At 35.7% G+C, this 14,174-nt stretch overlaps 4 protein-coding genes across 4 annotated transcripts; 1 reads left to right on the forward strand and 3 right to left on the reverse strand.

Moving 5' to 3' along the window:
- Positions 1-1,096: 1,096 nt before the first annotated feature.
- Positions 1,097-3,140, reverse strand: LOC106085205 (uncharacterized). The gene is made up of 3 exons (XM_013249326.2): positions 2,953-3,140; positions 2,487-2,845; positions 1,097-2,314 (listed from the first exon to the last, which is right to left on the reverse strand). The coding sequence occupies exons 1-3, from the start codon at positions 3,070-3,072 to the stop codon at positions 1,288-1,290; spliced, it is 1,506 nt and encodes a 501-aa protein (XP_013104780.2). The 5' UTR covers positions 3,073-3,140; the 3' UTR covers positions 1,097-1,287.
- A 603-nt stretch (positions 3,141-3,743) lies between these two features.
- On the forward strand, positions 3,744-6,516 carry LOC106085223 (serine/threonine-protein phosphatase 6 catalytic subunit). Its single transcript, XM_013249350.2, has 5 exons — positions 3,744-4,024; positions 4,100-4,228; positions 4,295-4,453; positions 4,524-4,678; positions 5,830-6,516. Exons 1-5 carry the CDS (start codon positions 3,860-3,862, stop codon positions 6,131-6,133), a joined length of 912 nt encoding a protein of 303 aa, XP_013104804.1. The 5' UTR covers positions 3,744-3,859; the 3' UTR covers positions 6,134-6,516.
- A 7-nt stretch (positions 6,517-6,523) lies between these two features.
- Positions 6,524-9,668, reverse strand: LOC106085222 (N-chimaerin). The gene is made up of 3 exons (XM_013249349.2): positions 8,376-9,668; positions 7,707-7,812; positions 6,524-7,013 (listed from the first exon to the last, which is right to left on the reverse strand). The coding sequence occupies exons 1-3, from the start codon at positions 9,559-9,561 to the stop codon at positions 6,854-6,856; spliced, it is 1,452 nt and encodes a 483-aa protein (XP_013104803.2). The 5' UTR covers positions 9,562-9,668; the 3' UTR covers positions 6,524-6,853.
- Positions 9,669-11,391: 1,723 nt separating this feature from the next.
- LOC106085204 (nudC domain-containing protein 1) lies at positions 11,392-13,393 on the reverse strand. The gene is made up of 3 exons (XM_013249324.2): positions 12,234-13,393; positions 11,958-12,171; positions 11,392-11,899 (listed from the first exon to the last, which is right to left on the reverse strand). The coding sequence occupies exons 1-3, from the start codon at positions 13,308-13,310 to the stop codon at positions 11,412-11,414; spliced, it is 1,779 nt and encodes a 592-aa protein (XP_013104778.2). The 5' UTR covers positions 13,311-13,393; the 3' UTR covers positions 11,392-11,411.
- Between the last annotated feature and the right edge of the window lie 781 nt (positions 13,394-14,174).

The raw sequence follows: 14,174 nt of genomic DNA on the forward strand, positions 1-14,174 counted from the left end.
TTTCCGCGACTAGCGTTGCAGCTACTTGGTATGGAACATTCCACTATCCGCAACCTGTGGACGCGCCGGGTAGTTCGCCGCTAAGCTTCTCGTGACAGCGATGAACACCACACAGATTAAACCTCAAAGTTCCAGCCTGCGTGGTGCTCACAGCTATCCCATACAGAGAAAACCCACCCAATTGGACGTGCTGCAATCTCAACAATATAGATATCAAACGAAAGGTAATAAAATGAAAATAAAAAAAATGACAAACATTGAAAAGAACCGCAGGCGAATTTAAAAAGAAATCGTGCGATTTTTTTTGAAGAAATTTTCACCTTGGCGCATTTCCATACTTATCACTTTGAATAAAATTTGTTTAAAATGTTTTTCATTTTCATAAGTAATCTACATTCCACATTAGTAATCTACTCGTCAATCGTTTTTATTTGATTGTTAGGGGGTTCAACATTTCAAGGCCACATAGTTCCTTCTCGAGTTTAATTTTTGACCTTTTTTTGCATATTTTTAATCTCTCCGTTAATACCTTTGGTTTGGTATTCATATTGTTTAGGTTGGAGCCCTTCCCACCTAAATGTGGGGGGCTTGTTTACTCCAAATGGGGCTTCACGACCTTTTGTCCCAGATACGGACTTCAGATTCGTGTTCCTGGGGTCGACTCATACCTACATACGAAATTTCAGCAAAATCGGAGATGCGCTCTATAAAGTGGTTTTTTGCCTAAATCGACAATTTATCTCCTTTTAATAACCAATGGCCATCATGTTTCTGTGGCGATCGGTTCTATGGAACGGAACGATCAAGTGTTTAAGAGACAAGGGCAAATTTTTATTCGTTATTTGAATTACCCCACAAGCTGTATGGCAAATAATGTGTGAAGAAGTCCTAGCAAAGAAGCCTTTTGAAAATAGACCTGATGGTAAAAGTAGAATTAAGCACTAAGAAAGTACGTTTTAGCCATAATTTTTTTTTTCTTTTTTACTGAATATTGTCATTTATCTTATGCTATGTGTTTAGATCCATTCAGACACCTACGATAAAATATTGTCAATGTGTAAGATGAGACTAAATTGTAAAAATAAGAAAGGCGAAATTTTCAATAAATAATTTGTACTCAATTTATTTGAATGTAATAAATATTCTTTTATGTAACTAAATAACTATTCAATATTTCTTCTTTTAAAATCTAAATAATTATTATAGTTTAATACTTCTCACCACACTTGCTTTGCACATTTTTTAATGTGTAAAGAAGTAGTATAACGGTACATCTACTTAAAATGCTTAATAAACTGGCATATCCAGCATATCCATTATATCTTTATTACGTTTATTTGCATTTCTGATAGCATTCTGACAATCATCTACGGTAATATTAGGCAACATATCATCGATGCATTTCTCGGCCACCAAAAGACGTTGTTCTTTAAGGTCATTCGGAATGAAATGGGAAATGTTTGATTGGCTTTTAATATTCGTTTTAATATTTTCCCAAATAATTTCTAAAGGATTTAAGGTGCAGGAATAAGGACTTAGCAATAGGAGTGTCACATCGGAATTATTAAAGTACTCATCCAGTTCAGAAAAACAATAGTCACTATCACATACAATTACAAAATTAGTAATATTGTCACGTTTGGTCTCCATCCATTCTTTAAAAATCTCTTCAGGTCTTATACGCGTTCGGCTACGCTTTAGATCTAGTACGCCATCATGCGATATAGCTCCCATCATATATATAGTGGGATCGCATGTTGCATAAATGGTTGAGTTTGTGTTGAAACGTCCCTTGGCGCGACGGCAAAACATTTTGAAATTAGCTTCTCCCAGCCAAATAATACTCTTTTTTAAATCCATATAATACTTTAACGTCTTTACATATTCGGAACGTTTCATTTTATTTTCGATTGTATTCATAAGATGCGGATGGTAATCCTGGGAACGCCTGTGCTGATACAGACGACCTTCGAGTGTACCCTCCACGAAATATACGCACACATCTTTTTTTAAATGGCTCTTGACTTTCGCAACGATTTCCTTCAATGTCATTTGGCGATTTTCTTCTATCCACTGTATTATAGTTTGAATTTCATCTTCAGTGAACGAAGTTTTTCCACTTTTTAAAAACATTTCCTTGCGGCTTGTCGAGACCCAAGTGTAGGCTGTTTTATATTTTACTCCTAGTCTTGAAGCCAAAGCCGACCAATCATCTCCGCGATTAGCAGCATCGACGATTCGTGACCGATCTTCTGGAGTATGTGTTTTATAAGGAGTTTTGCGCACTGGTGTTTTAGGGGAACAATTCTTGGATCTATAACACAAAAAATAAACATCAAAAATAGTTAATTCGTAGAAATAGCATTAAAACAATTCTTCCGAGTTGTTTCTAAATGGTGGTGGTAAATGTAGCAATTATAATTAATTATTTTAATATACAATACCTACCCATGTTTAATGCTATCGTATGTACATATAAAACTCACTTGAACATTCTATCATTTCCTGTAAGCCACGACGAATTATATTCAAAACCGGATCTGCTGTCATTGTAATAATCTGTACCATTTGCATAGCCAGCGGCTGGAATTAGTAAATCCTCTTGCATGTCCGCCGCATCGTCGTCTTGCATATCTCCGTCAGTCTTAAATTCCACTAAAACATCGGTATCGCGTATGTACCCAATTTCATGTTCTTCATCATCGGAATCTTCAAGTTTTATTGTAGGTATATCATTCAGCGATTCTTGTTTTTCCTTTACTAGCAAGGCAAACTTGTGGAAATCGTCCAAGTGTGTATAACATGATTGACAAAGAAATGAAGATTGAGATTCCGTGGATTTAAGCTTTGGAATGAAAGAGAAACATAGCACACAGGTCCATTACTATTCCCACATTTAAATTCCAAAAAATGTGGCCTTTCAAAACTCTTAGTCCACAACACCACACTTACCTGCATTTGCAAATATTTTTCTATTACATCAACCAAACGATGTTTGTCATCAAAAAACTCGTCGTAAATACTATATGATTTTGTCCTTCGCAAAGGAATTATGCATAATTCGCAATTCATAACTCAGTGCGCAACAATATGTTTAGATATAGTTTTTTTTACAAAAAAGTACAAATAATAAATTAAGGAATACTTAGCACTACCACTTATTATGGAAAGTCGAAATTGCCATTCACGTTGGTTTGTTAACAAATAATATAAACAATTAACATTTTGCAAATCAGATGAAAAGTTGCCAATTACTCTATGGTTTCTTAAGTAACGTACAGCAGGAAATTACAACGTAACAATAGAAATCAGAGTATAATCATGTTTTCGAGTGACCGTATGTTACTTAAATTCTAATTGTTGTTGTTGTAGCAGTGTGTTGTACACTGAGACGGCAGTCCTTGCCGATGAGTATGACATAATTACCAGGTAGTGTACCGCAAACAGCTGAGTACAATTTTTTCTACCGAAGTGCACTATCTGTCAACGAGTTTTGGTTTTGTGTGTGTGTATTATAGTTAAGAACCATACACGCAAACGACGGAAAATAGCACGAACTAGTAACATACTCAAAATCAGAGTTGCGCACTAATCACAAAGAGAATGCAAACAAAAATCTGTCATCTTAATACCATCAAACTTTGCCAGCTGTTAACGGCTGTTCGCTTGAGACCACCTTTTTAAATCCGCCTTGCTCCAACACTTAAAATCACCATTAACTTGCATTGCAAGCCCTATCGTGTGTGTTATCATATCGCTGTGAATCGTAGTTGAGGTTGAAGAAGAGCAAGTTAAAGGGATTGAAAACGCATTTTTGCGATTTTTTTCTTAATTTTCACAAATAAAAGGACGCAAGATCATGGCTGATCTAGATAAGTGGATTGAACTAGTAAAGGACTGCAGATACTTACCCGAGAATGACCTAAAAAAGCTTTGTGATATCGTGTGTGAAATTCTTTTGGAAGAGTCAAACATACAGCCAGTCAGCACGCCAGTGACAGTTTGTGGTGATATACATGGGCAGGTAAGTGTTTTCGAGGATTTATAAACATCAACCAAACATGGGCGTATAAATAACGGAAAATACTATTATAAACAGTTTTATGATCTAGAAGAATTATTTTGTATCGGCGGTGCTATTCCAAATACGAGTTACATATTTATGGGCGATTTCGTTGACCGAGGGTATTACAGTTTGGAAACATTGACACGTTTACTGACTCTAAAGGTATGCAAGAATTCTAAGTTTTTTGTCTGCAATTCACACCTTACAAGCACTGTTGTTTCGTTACAGGCACGTTATCCTGATCGTATAACTTTACTAAGAGGTAATCATGAGTCACGGCAAATTACAAAGGTCTATGGATTCTATGATGAATGTTTTAGCAAATATGGTAATGCGAATGCTTGGAAGTACTGCTGTAAAGTTTTCGATTTATTAGCTATAGCTGCTGTTAGTATATGTTGAATTCGTTGTTGAAGGATATAATTGTAATATTTGCTGTTTTTACGCTCTTAACCAGATAATTGACGAAGAAGTTCTATGTGTCCATGGTGGCTTAAGTCCCGAGATAATAACATTGGATCAAATAAGAACAATCGATCGAAATGGTGAAATTCCTTATAAGGGTGCATTCTGCGATTTAGTATGGTCTGATCCAGAAGAAATGGATTATTGGTATGTATTTGAAGGTGTGGCTCAATCGTCATGGAGTGCCATAAGGCATATAGTAGCAAGTATAGCAAATTATTAGGGTTGTGGCGTGATGGACATATATTGATAATTACGCATTAGAAATTCTTTTACTAAAAATACAGCTGGCTCCACATTCTTTCTTCCTCAAGAAAACGTCTGCGTAACACAATGATCAATGAGCATATTTTTTCGAGGACCACCAAAACACAATTGTGGCCAACACACCGAAAGCACCAAGTTATTCCTCGCTTGTGCTGTCGACATTTGTAAAATTTCTTTATTGGAAGTCCACCATGAGGTTAGCGAAGAACGCTTACATACGAATCCGGGCGAGAACACCAACAATTAGTTATTCATTCACCAATGCTGGCGACATTTGTCAGACATTCAACTATTTAAAATTGTTTTAATCTTAGCAAGGATTTGTCCTTCGGAAGCACGCCTTTGTACGATGCTATACAAATTTGGCCCTTAATCATTGAGCTAAAACTTAATTGTAAAGCAATCATTGGTATAATCAAAGTCTTCTCGGTGTGGCTCAATGAGGTGGGTTCTTTCCAAAATGAATGAATGACGGACTAATAGAACGAACATCTTTTGTTAAAGTTGTTGTAGGCACATGTGGAGATAGCGGTAGTGTTTTCCTGCCTTTGGAATGAAAATTAACCTTAAGCTCCTTCATACCATAGGAATATATGAGATTCTGATAAGAGCACAAGTACAGGCTTATCTCCGTAAATAAAGGAGCCATTCTAAAGTTTGCAGTTTCTATTAGATTTTGACGGAGTTAAACCATTTGTATCAACAATTCAAAGTTTCTGGTTGGAATTTAATACAGGAATCTGTGCTTTTTGAATTCTTTTCAAAACAAATACCACAAGTTACTCCTAATCCAATGTAATTTTGTTAAAAATAATACAAACCAACCAGACAGCTTCCTTATTTTTTACTTAACAACTCCCTATCTTATTTAGTGAGTACCATTTTCACTTTGGGTGGTTTTTGCATATTTTTTTCAGTTTAAGATAGAAACATTACAGCAAGACAGCTTTCTATGATAGGGAATTATTATCTATGGGAAATCGAGTGAACATAAAATTATAGAAGTAAAAGCGTTTAAAAACATTTTTCAGGGGCCAAAGTCCAAGAGGAGCGGGTTGGCTTTTCGGTCAAATGGTTACCAAAGATTTTATGCAAATTAATAACCTGGAATTAATTTGTCGAGCCCATCAGCTGGTTAACGAAGGCATAAAATATATGTTCGACAGCAAATTAGTAACGGTATGGTCAGCTCCAAACTATTGCTATCGTTGCGGTAATGTAGCGGCTATGTTAAATTTCCAAACAGCTAAGGATCGGACAACAAGAATATTTGTGGCAGTACCTGAAACGGATCGTGTCATACCACCACACAATACTACACCATATTTCCTATAAGCCGACAAAAAGCAACAACAAATACACAGGCATTTTACATTTGCATGTAATGCTTTTGCATATTGCCTTAAAAAAGCGGAAACTATAATAGTATATCACAATTTAAAAAAGTTGTATTCGAAGAATTAAGTATTTTATTGGTTTTCATTTTTTCCTTTCCTATCATTCTTATAATACCAACACCTACCTACCTTATTTAATAACAAAAAACAAATGAAATTAAAGACTCGTTAACTCATAGATGTCTATGTGGCTTTTTGAATGTTAGCTGATATTATTTCCATTGTTCCTTTAATGGCGGTGTATCAACGAATTGTGTTCTTCTACTGCGATTTTTCACGAAATCTTTAAATAAATTATAAAACACATTTTTTGTACACAAATTGCGTGTAATTTTCTCATTTGGATTTTATTTCCAATGTATGGTTTGCTTATCTATTTCGTATCTCCTAGGGTATATAAAAGTACAAAAAACTCATACATCATACGTACATAAACTAGAAATAAATAAATGCTCTAAGAGTAAAATATGTGGGTCATAGTGGGAGTATATGGAGGGTTGGTTACATGTTGTCGCTGAAATGTGGCTATGTATGTTTTTCAATGAAGACCGAGACTTGTAATAAATACTTTGGTGCACTTTTTTGAATATTTATGTCATAAATTTTAATAGAACACAATGAGTAACGCTTATAGTTACTCTTAGGTGCGGGGTGTATGTTAATTGAAGATGAGCGCACAGTGTGTTATTAAGGATGATAACATGAAGATTTCCTCCGTTAAATTTGTAAGATGCTGAGGTGTAGCTATCAATGTGGGTGCAAACACAGTAGCTAAATTATGTTCGTTCATTTTATTAACAGCATAATGGGAAGCAACTCTGAAAGGAGAGAAAAAGAAAATTATTGTATTATTTTTATTTCGCTTTAGGTTAGTTTTTACTATACATACAATGAATATCAAAAACATTTGAAAAAAGAAAAAATTTTACAAAATTTTCTATAGAAATACAATTTAAAAACATTCGAAAAGGAGACAATTTTTACAAAATTTTCTTTAAAAATAAAATTTTGAAAACATTTTTAATTTTCTATAAAAAAATGAGGTTCCATTGCAGAATATTGTCCGGCTTTAGACCATTGTTCAATGCTTTCTATTCAAAGAATAGCATAGCAACAAACATTTAGAAGTCAGCAAAAGTGTGTTGTTGCTAAAAGGATTTGACTGGCTACCCGTATCGCGATTTCATTTTCGACCAAGAAAAATCATCAGCGGACGATGATGGATTAGGATAAGTTGGATTTGAATAAGGGAAATAAGATTTGATTTGTTTTCTATTGCTGGTTAGCAAAAATTATTCAATTGGAAAATTTTATCGAGCTGGCTTTGAGATTCAATGGTGTTTATAGTGGCAGTCTAAACACTGATTTACTTAGACAAATCTTGTCTTGATACCACAACAGCGTATCCTCAAATGGGAATCGAACCCTCGACCTTGTACTTGTAATCCAACCTCCCTACAGCGGGTGTCTTTTAAGAATGCTATTCCCTTTATATTCTGTTAAAAAATTACCTTTTTAGATGTTCCATCATGAATTTAAGGCAAGCGTAGTGGGCCATCGGAAGCTTTTTCACAGAATCAGCCATTCTTTTAATTTGGTCTTCTTGATTGTTAATTCCTGAAAATTAAAAAAATAGATAATAAGACAATTTTTTAAACAAATTTTATATGCAAAATTGAGGGAGAAAGCTGTGGAGCATACTCTTGGGAAACAATAAATATAGTTTTAAATAAATATTTCAAAAAGTAATTCTTAAAATTAAGGATGGCCCACGAAAGAGTTGTACATATTCTACAAATTGTTATAAAAAGAAACTTATTTCATTCATTCTATTAAGTCTATGGATTAATAAAGTTGCTTATAGGTTAGAAACTTAAAATTAAAATTAACCTAAAATTAATAGTAAAGAAAATCTAAGATGTTCGAAGATTCGTATTAGTTGAAATATCCAATTCAAAACAATTTATTCTATTATACTCTTTTAAAGCCCTTCTAGTTGGTTCGTTTATTATAATAATTAGTACTATGCAAAGGCACAAAGTAAGCCGCAAACCAAGTATTGAATACTTGATACGTCGGAAATGTTATTGAAGATATTACAGTCTCAATAGTAACTTCTTGGTGGGCCACGCTACATATACAAATATTAATAAGTATTGATTTAATTTTGTCCAACTTACTTGATGCCTCCATAAAACTGGGATAGGCCTGAAACGTTATCAATGGTACAGGCAACAGTCGCAAATATAGCTTTAAAGTTCCCGCTATAACGTTAACATTGCTATACGCTGATTCAGACATATTCGTCTTTTCGCCCTCACTATCAAGAGCCAATTTCAATGCATCTATTTCATCGGCGAAACCAGATACACGATAAATACCTTCTTGTAGCATACCACGCGCCTCAACCTCTTCGACACATCGACGTACCACAAAAGGAATAGAACATTGATATAACTGTACAACTGTGGTCAAATCGGTTCCAAATACACCGCGTATATTTTTCAAATCGGGTAAGCATTTTGCTGGCACTAATTCAGAGCATTTATTATGAGCCACTATGCCACAGTCTTCGCATTTCACGCCCTGAGCTGTGAATCCCCATAGGAAGTTGGCACACACTTCACACCAATTAAGCCCCTTGAAGGTGTGCACTTTAAAGGCATGGTCTTTTTCGTATACAAACGGTAGCAAGGCATCAACATCATTATCCGAATTTTTGGCAGTGCTTACAGTGCACCCATCTACTTCTGCTGTTATTTCATTTAAATCTGCAGCTGCATTGTTGTCCTCTGAATAGTCCTTATTACCATTGGTTTTGTGCACAAGGGACTTTCGCAAATCATTGGAAAGTGCTCTCAACTTTCGTCTATTCAATGTCATATAAGGGCTTGATTGATACGAATTGCCCGTTTGTTGATTTATTTCATTGATTATAGGTGCAGCATGTAGTTGCATATAAAAACTAACCAAACCATCGGCCACAAGATCGTGAACGGTTTCAAAGTGCTTTGATTGCTCCTGAAGATAATGACCTTGGCCACTTTTAAAGTATATCTTAAAGTGTTTAGTTTTCCGATTAAATCGCAAACTAAGTGTATAATAGTCTTCTGCTCCAGGACTCAACCTCACGAGAAAGCTTCCATCGGGCTTATTGTTCAATAACTCATCGGCTTCTTTGTGATTCATACGCCCATGATACTCACTTCCATAGAAATTCGGTATTTTCTCTTCATTCTCAAAATTATTTGTTAGGAATTTAGTGGTATATAGAGGTTTTGGAACGGGTGCTTCCAATTGTATTTTATACAATTCTGGTTTCCACACTTTCGGCACATTCTCCGTTTTTTCCTCCTCCATCGACATGATCTTTATATGTCCGTATTTGGATAGAGATTCATAACATTTTCTTTGTAAATAAAGTTTATTTTTATATTTTCATCACAAAAACATTTTTTTTGTTGAATTGCAAACTTTTTTCAACGGCTTTAAGAATTTTTGCTGGCATTGACATTCTTACATTCATGTGTGTGTTTAATTAACACAATTAGTCGCTGTGTTACGTGGCGAGCATATACGATTTAGTAATTTACTATTTACCTGGAAACTTATTATATTTAGGTTTCATATTTTAATTATCGTTTTGAAATGCTCTACTACCCAAGATAGGTATTTGGCATAAACATCCATTAGCACGAACTAAAAGTTCCAAATTATTGATTAATTTTTTCAGAAAGTAAGTGCCAAATTAATGTGCGCTAATGTAGAATAAGCGCCAATTAATGTGCGCTAATGTAGAATAACTTAACCTCTTCCATAGTGGAATGTTCATGAGCAAAATTTGCAATTTCCACCACTCCTCTTGAAAGAAAAAACATTCTCCCCTGCTATAGGTTCTATGGTTCGGATCCAACTTGCTTAACAAAAGGAGCTTGTTCTAACCCACCGGAGGCCACCGTAAAGCAGAGGTAAGCATGTCCGCCAATTACGCTGATCGCCTGGGTTCGAGTCCTAGCGAGAAAATCAGAAAAATTTTCCGCCGTGGTTTACCCCTTCTATTGCTGGCGACATTCGGACAGCACTCCTCGATATATGAGAAGTTGCCTCTGTTCCTTAATGAATTGTTCATGGGAAAATTGGCAATTTGCATTTGCTTGTTGTATCCATATGTAAAAATGGGGCCATAAAACAAAAAAAAAATTAACATTGGAGTACTGATTGTAGACGAAAACCGCATAGATAAATAAGGCTATAATGTTGACCATGAACTCTGGCACTTGGCCTTTAAGGGTGGTGGTGTGATCGATTTTCGCCAGAAAGGGGCAGCAGAAATGGAAGGACAATGGAAGCCTGCTCGAGTTCGCCTGAAATCAGGATAGTCGGCGCAGGACTGGTAATCTTTACGAAATGGCGAACGATTGTCTACCTCGCATACCGAAAAAATATTCCGACGACAACCACCCCTTCTGAAGTTCGCAACGCAGAGAAGGTTCTACGTTGAAACATCACGGCAGAAGCCACTCGCTTCTTCCCGGCCGGTCGAATAGAAACATGAGACCCGTTTAGGACAGTGAAATTAGCAATAAAATATCTCAATGGAGCTTGAGTCATAATCGAGGAACAAAAAATTCCGACAGAAAAGATGGCCAATGTTCGCCATCTTCGGTTTAATTTGCATGCATCAAGCGCTGTCGGCTTAGCGAATTAACAATCTAGTTTCTGCTTCACCGCAGATTCACTAATATATATCCAGAGTCAGAATAAGCTTACTTAACTCCGAACTGGAGTCCGTGACACCACCATTGACTATCGACCACACCGCTTTTCACAATACATGGCACAAATGCCACCAACATTAGGAAGATATAATTACCGCTGGAAATTTTTTACGATCTTCTCACCAGTTCACGGGAATGTTAAACTCTGCGCCACGATGGCCTACAAATACCAAATGAATATCTTCTAGAATCAAGTGAATATCTTCTAGATTCAAATAAATATTGTTTAGATATGAAATCAATACCTTCTTGACATCAAACTTTTATCTTCTAAATATTCCCTGGCAGGTAGCTTTCCGTTTCAAAGCACACATCTGCGAAGATATTTACCTTCGATTTGCGTTTATTACCATATTATGATTGCAATCAATATTTATTCTTAGATAAATAGTTTTTAATTACAATAAGGAGGAATATGTAGTGTGTACCAAATATTTATTAACTTTCTATTTGAATAAACATTATAAACTTTTCTGTTAACAAAGTGGCTGTACTATTAGCTGTACATAAACCAAGAACTTCACCTGCATCATCTAAAGTAACCAAATGCTGTTTGCCAATTGTCACCTGTGGGCCATTCCGGTTCCTCAAACCATTTGCGGTATCATACTTCGATTTATATAAAAATATATGACGATGCGATTCAGAGATAATAGCATAGCCCAAATCTGGAGAACAGTCCATAAACTTTTTTTGCTGTTTTGATGCTTGAATATATCCAAAGGCATGCAAATTTCCTTCGTGCCTTAGTGACCATTCGTCAGGTTTTGTGACATTATATTGTTGTAGCCACAAAGAACAATCAACATCCTGTCTCGTTGCAATGGCTAAGGGAAACCCTGGTCTGAGAGACGTTGTAAATAATGGAGGATTGGATCCCATTATTACGGAATGTGTTATGCTTTTGGTGGGCAAATTGAAGCGAGCTAAAATATAAAAAATATATTAATGTGGATAAACTACGACTGTTTTGTTTCAACTTACATATGGTTATTTCATCCTCTTCAATCCCCATAGGGAAATCGCAATCTTCTATTGGAGCCTCTAAATTTGCTATAGGTTGCTGTTCTAATGGCAGGCAGTTTTGTTGTGTGTTATTTTCTGTATTTTCCTTGGGACCTAAATCATTTGCAAGCAATGAACTCCAATACATATCTGAATCTTGTTTAACTAAAGTAATTTGCAAAAAGTTATTCTCCTGCAATGCAAAATACGGTAAATGTATAAGGCTTCTTTCGTTGATATAAATTGTAAACTTACTATAGTCCATGTTGTTAAATCATGATCGATTTTCTCCTTCAGCTCATTATCTAATAAAGTTTCGTCGTTGCATTTGACGGTTATTCTGTTCGAAACGCACTTGATGTGGTAATTGTTTTTGTCCATTCCTGGTTTTACATTGAATTTTACCAATATATCATCATCGGTTTGCGACCATGAATAACTAGATATTTCTGTCCTGTCCTCCTCGTCTCCTTCGTGCAGTTGAGCCATTTCTGCAAGGGGTTCACCTTCAGTATGTTTATTTGTTTTTGCAGAACGCCAAATGCATGGACGATTAGAGCTTAAAATTAAGGATTGGCTGCGTGGCTCAAATGCACAATAATAAATGGAACCTTTGCACTCCAAAGTATCCACAATTTCTAGTTGCCATTGTTGGTCCTTAAGGATCCATTTGGCCCAATGTATGTACATATAATGTGTGCTACTACTGCGAGCTTGTGACGAATCGACTCTCTGGACATGACCAAGAGCCAGTGAAATCTGCTTTTGTTCTTGCAATATATCTAAACGGGCGTCGAAGATAACATAGCCCCTCTCTTCGAGTTCTATGTCGCTCCCATATATATTGGTGGTGGCTACAACTTGCCATTCTTGAGCTTTTGAACGATTTCCAGTTTCAAACAGAAATAGTCTCTTGTTTCCATCACATAAGACACAAAATTTTTCCGAAATAAAACGAAATGTGGTATTATATTGTCCCTTACATTTCCAAATCGGGGTGGAATCATCATTTTCCTCTTGATTCATTCGGTATACAATATGCATTGGATTAGGACTACCTTTGTTTTCATCATAGCTGACTCGTACAACATCACCCTTGCGATTAATGTAATAAGACTCTGTTCTCGACCAAGGATCAACAATGAGTAAATTTTGCATGGAAAACAATTCGACGTGTAAAAGTGAATATTGTTCGTCACTTGGTTCTGCTTTTAAAGGAGCAGATGTCAAATCTTGTCTAATTACCGGCACAGGCTCTAAAGAAAGTTTATAACCATCAAAATTGGGACGCATTAGAGCGCGATCTTGCCTAAGTTCCACTATTTTTGACATTTCTAGTTAACAAAATGCAGAAGGTTGAACAAATCTAAGATGTATTCCTATCACCATTGGCGGACAATACATTTAATATATTTAAATCAGCTGATTGCCGTTTTCCGACTTGATTAGTGGCAAGAGTAACGTTGCCTAAGTTAGGGCTGGTACCCAGGGTTTATTAAAAAAGGTTAGGTCCATAGATTTTAGGAATTTTGAAAGATATACCAAGATATCATACCAAGATATATTCATTTACATTTAGTGGCTGTTGTCCAACAACAAAGTATTGAGAGCACAATTTGTCGAAATCAATGATCGGTGCAACTCTGATTTTGTGTATGTAACTAGATCGCGCTTCTTTTCGTTGCTTGTGTTTGTTGTGGTTCTTAACTATAATACACACACAACAAAAACTCGTTCACACACTACCTGGTAGTTATGTCATGGTTCATACGTGTGTGAAACTGTTGAAACAATTGAGCGTAATTTCGTAATAATTATCTAATAATTTTGGAAATTGTGACATGCCGTATGTCTTGGGAGCATACGGCATGATATAATTACCAGGTAATGTACCGTAAAAAGCTGAATACAATTTTTCTCGCGAAGTGCATTATCTGTCAACGAGTTTTAGTTGTTTGGGTGTATTATAATCAAGAAACATACCACACACAAACAATGAAAAATGACGCGAATCAGAGTTGCACTAATCACTGATTTTGACAGATAATGTACTCAATATTTTGTTTTTGGCCAATTGCCACTACCTGTAAATGAATATATCGTGGCATACGGTCATTGGTTGGGTCCATGGCATGGTACAATTATTAGTGCATCCTGGGTCTATGCATAATATAATTAGTAAATGAATACATTTTG

Source organism: Stomoxys calcitrans, chromosome 4, assembly GCF_963082655.1.
Source record: "Stomoxys calcitrans chromosome 4, idStoCalc2.1, whole genome shotgun sequence".
NCBI lineage: Eukaryota > Metazoa > Arthropoda > Insecta > Diptera > Muscidae > Stomoxys > Stomoxys calcitrans.

What these genes read in the sequence shown, in the direction of transcription:
- LOC106085205 (XM_013249326.2), bottom strand. Translation starts at nt 3,072, where the DNA reads ATGAATTGCGAATTATGCATAATTCCTTTGCGAAGGACAAAATCATAT. An exon ending in AAAAATATTTGCAAATGCAG is followed by an intron (nt 2,846 to 2,952) that starts GTAAGTGTGGTG and finishes TTCATTCCAAAG; the next exon opens with CTTAAATCCACGGAATCTCA. An exon ending in GGAAATGATAGAATGTTCAA is followed by an intron (nt 2,315 to 2,486) that starts GTGAGTTTTATA and finishes TTTGTGTTATAG; the next exon opens with ATCCAAGAATTGTTCCCCTA.
- LOC106085223 (XM_013249350.2), top strand. Translation starts at nt 3,860, where the DNA reads ATGGCTGATCTAGATAAGTGGATTGAACTAGTAAAGGACTGCAGATAC. An exon ending in GTGGTGATATACATGGGCAG is followed by an intron (nt 4,025 to 4,099) that starts GTAAGTGTTTTC and finishes TATTATAAACAG; the next exon opens with TTTTATGATCTAGAAGAATT. An exon ending in ATTTATTAGCTATAGCTGCT is followed by an intron (nt 4,454 to 4,523) that starts GTTAGTATATGT and finishes GCTCTTAACCAG; the next exon opens with ATAATTGACGAAGAAGTTCT.
- LOC106085222 (XM_013249349.2), bottom strand. Translation starts at nt 9,561, where the DNA reads ATGTCGATGGAGGAGGAAAAAACGGAGAATGTGCCGAAAGTGTGGAAA. An exon ending in CAGTTTTATGGAGGCATCAA is followed by an intron (nt 7,813 to 8,375) that starts GTAAGTTGGACA and finishes TTTAATTTTCAG; the next exon opens with GAATTAACAATCAAGAAGAC. An exon ending in ATGATGGAACATCTAAAAAG is followed by an intron (nt 7,014 to 7,706) that starts GTAATTTTTTAA and finishes CTCTCCTTTCAG; the next exon opens with AGTTGCTTCCCATTATGCTG.
- LOC106085204 (XM_013249324.2), bottom strand. Translation starts at nt 13,310, where the DNA reads ATGTCAAAAATAGTGGAACTTAGGCAAGATCGCGCTCTAATGCGTCCC. An exon ending in ATTTAACAACATGGACTATA is followed by an intron (nt 12,172 to 12,233) that starts GTAAGTTTACAA and finishes TTTGCATTGCAG; the next exon opens with GAGAATAACTTTTTGCAAAT. An exon ending in AGAGGATGAAATAACCATAT is followed by an intron (nt 11,900 to 11,957) that starts GTAAGTTGAAAC and finishes TTTATATTTTAG; the next exon opens with CTCGCTTCAATTTGCCCACC.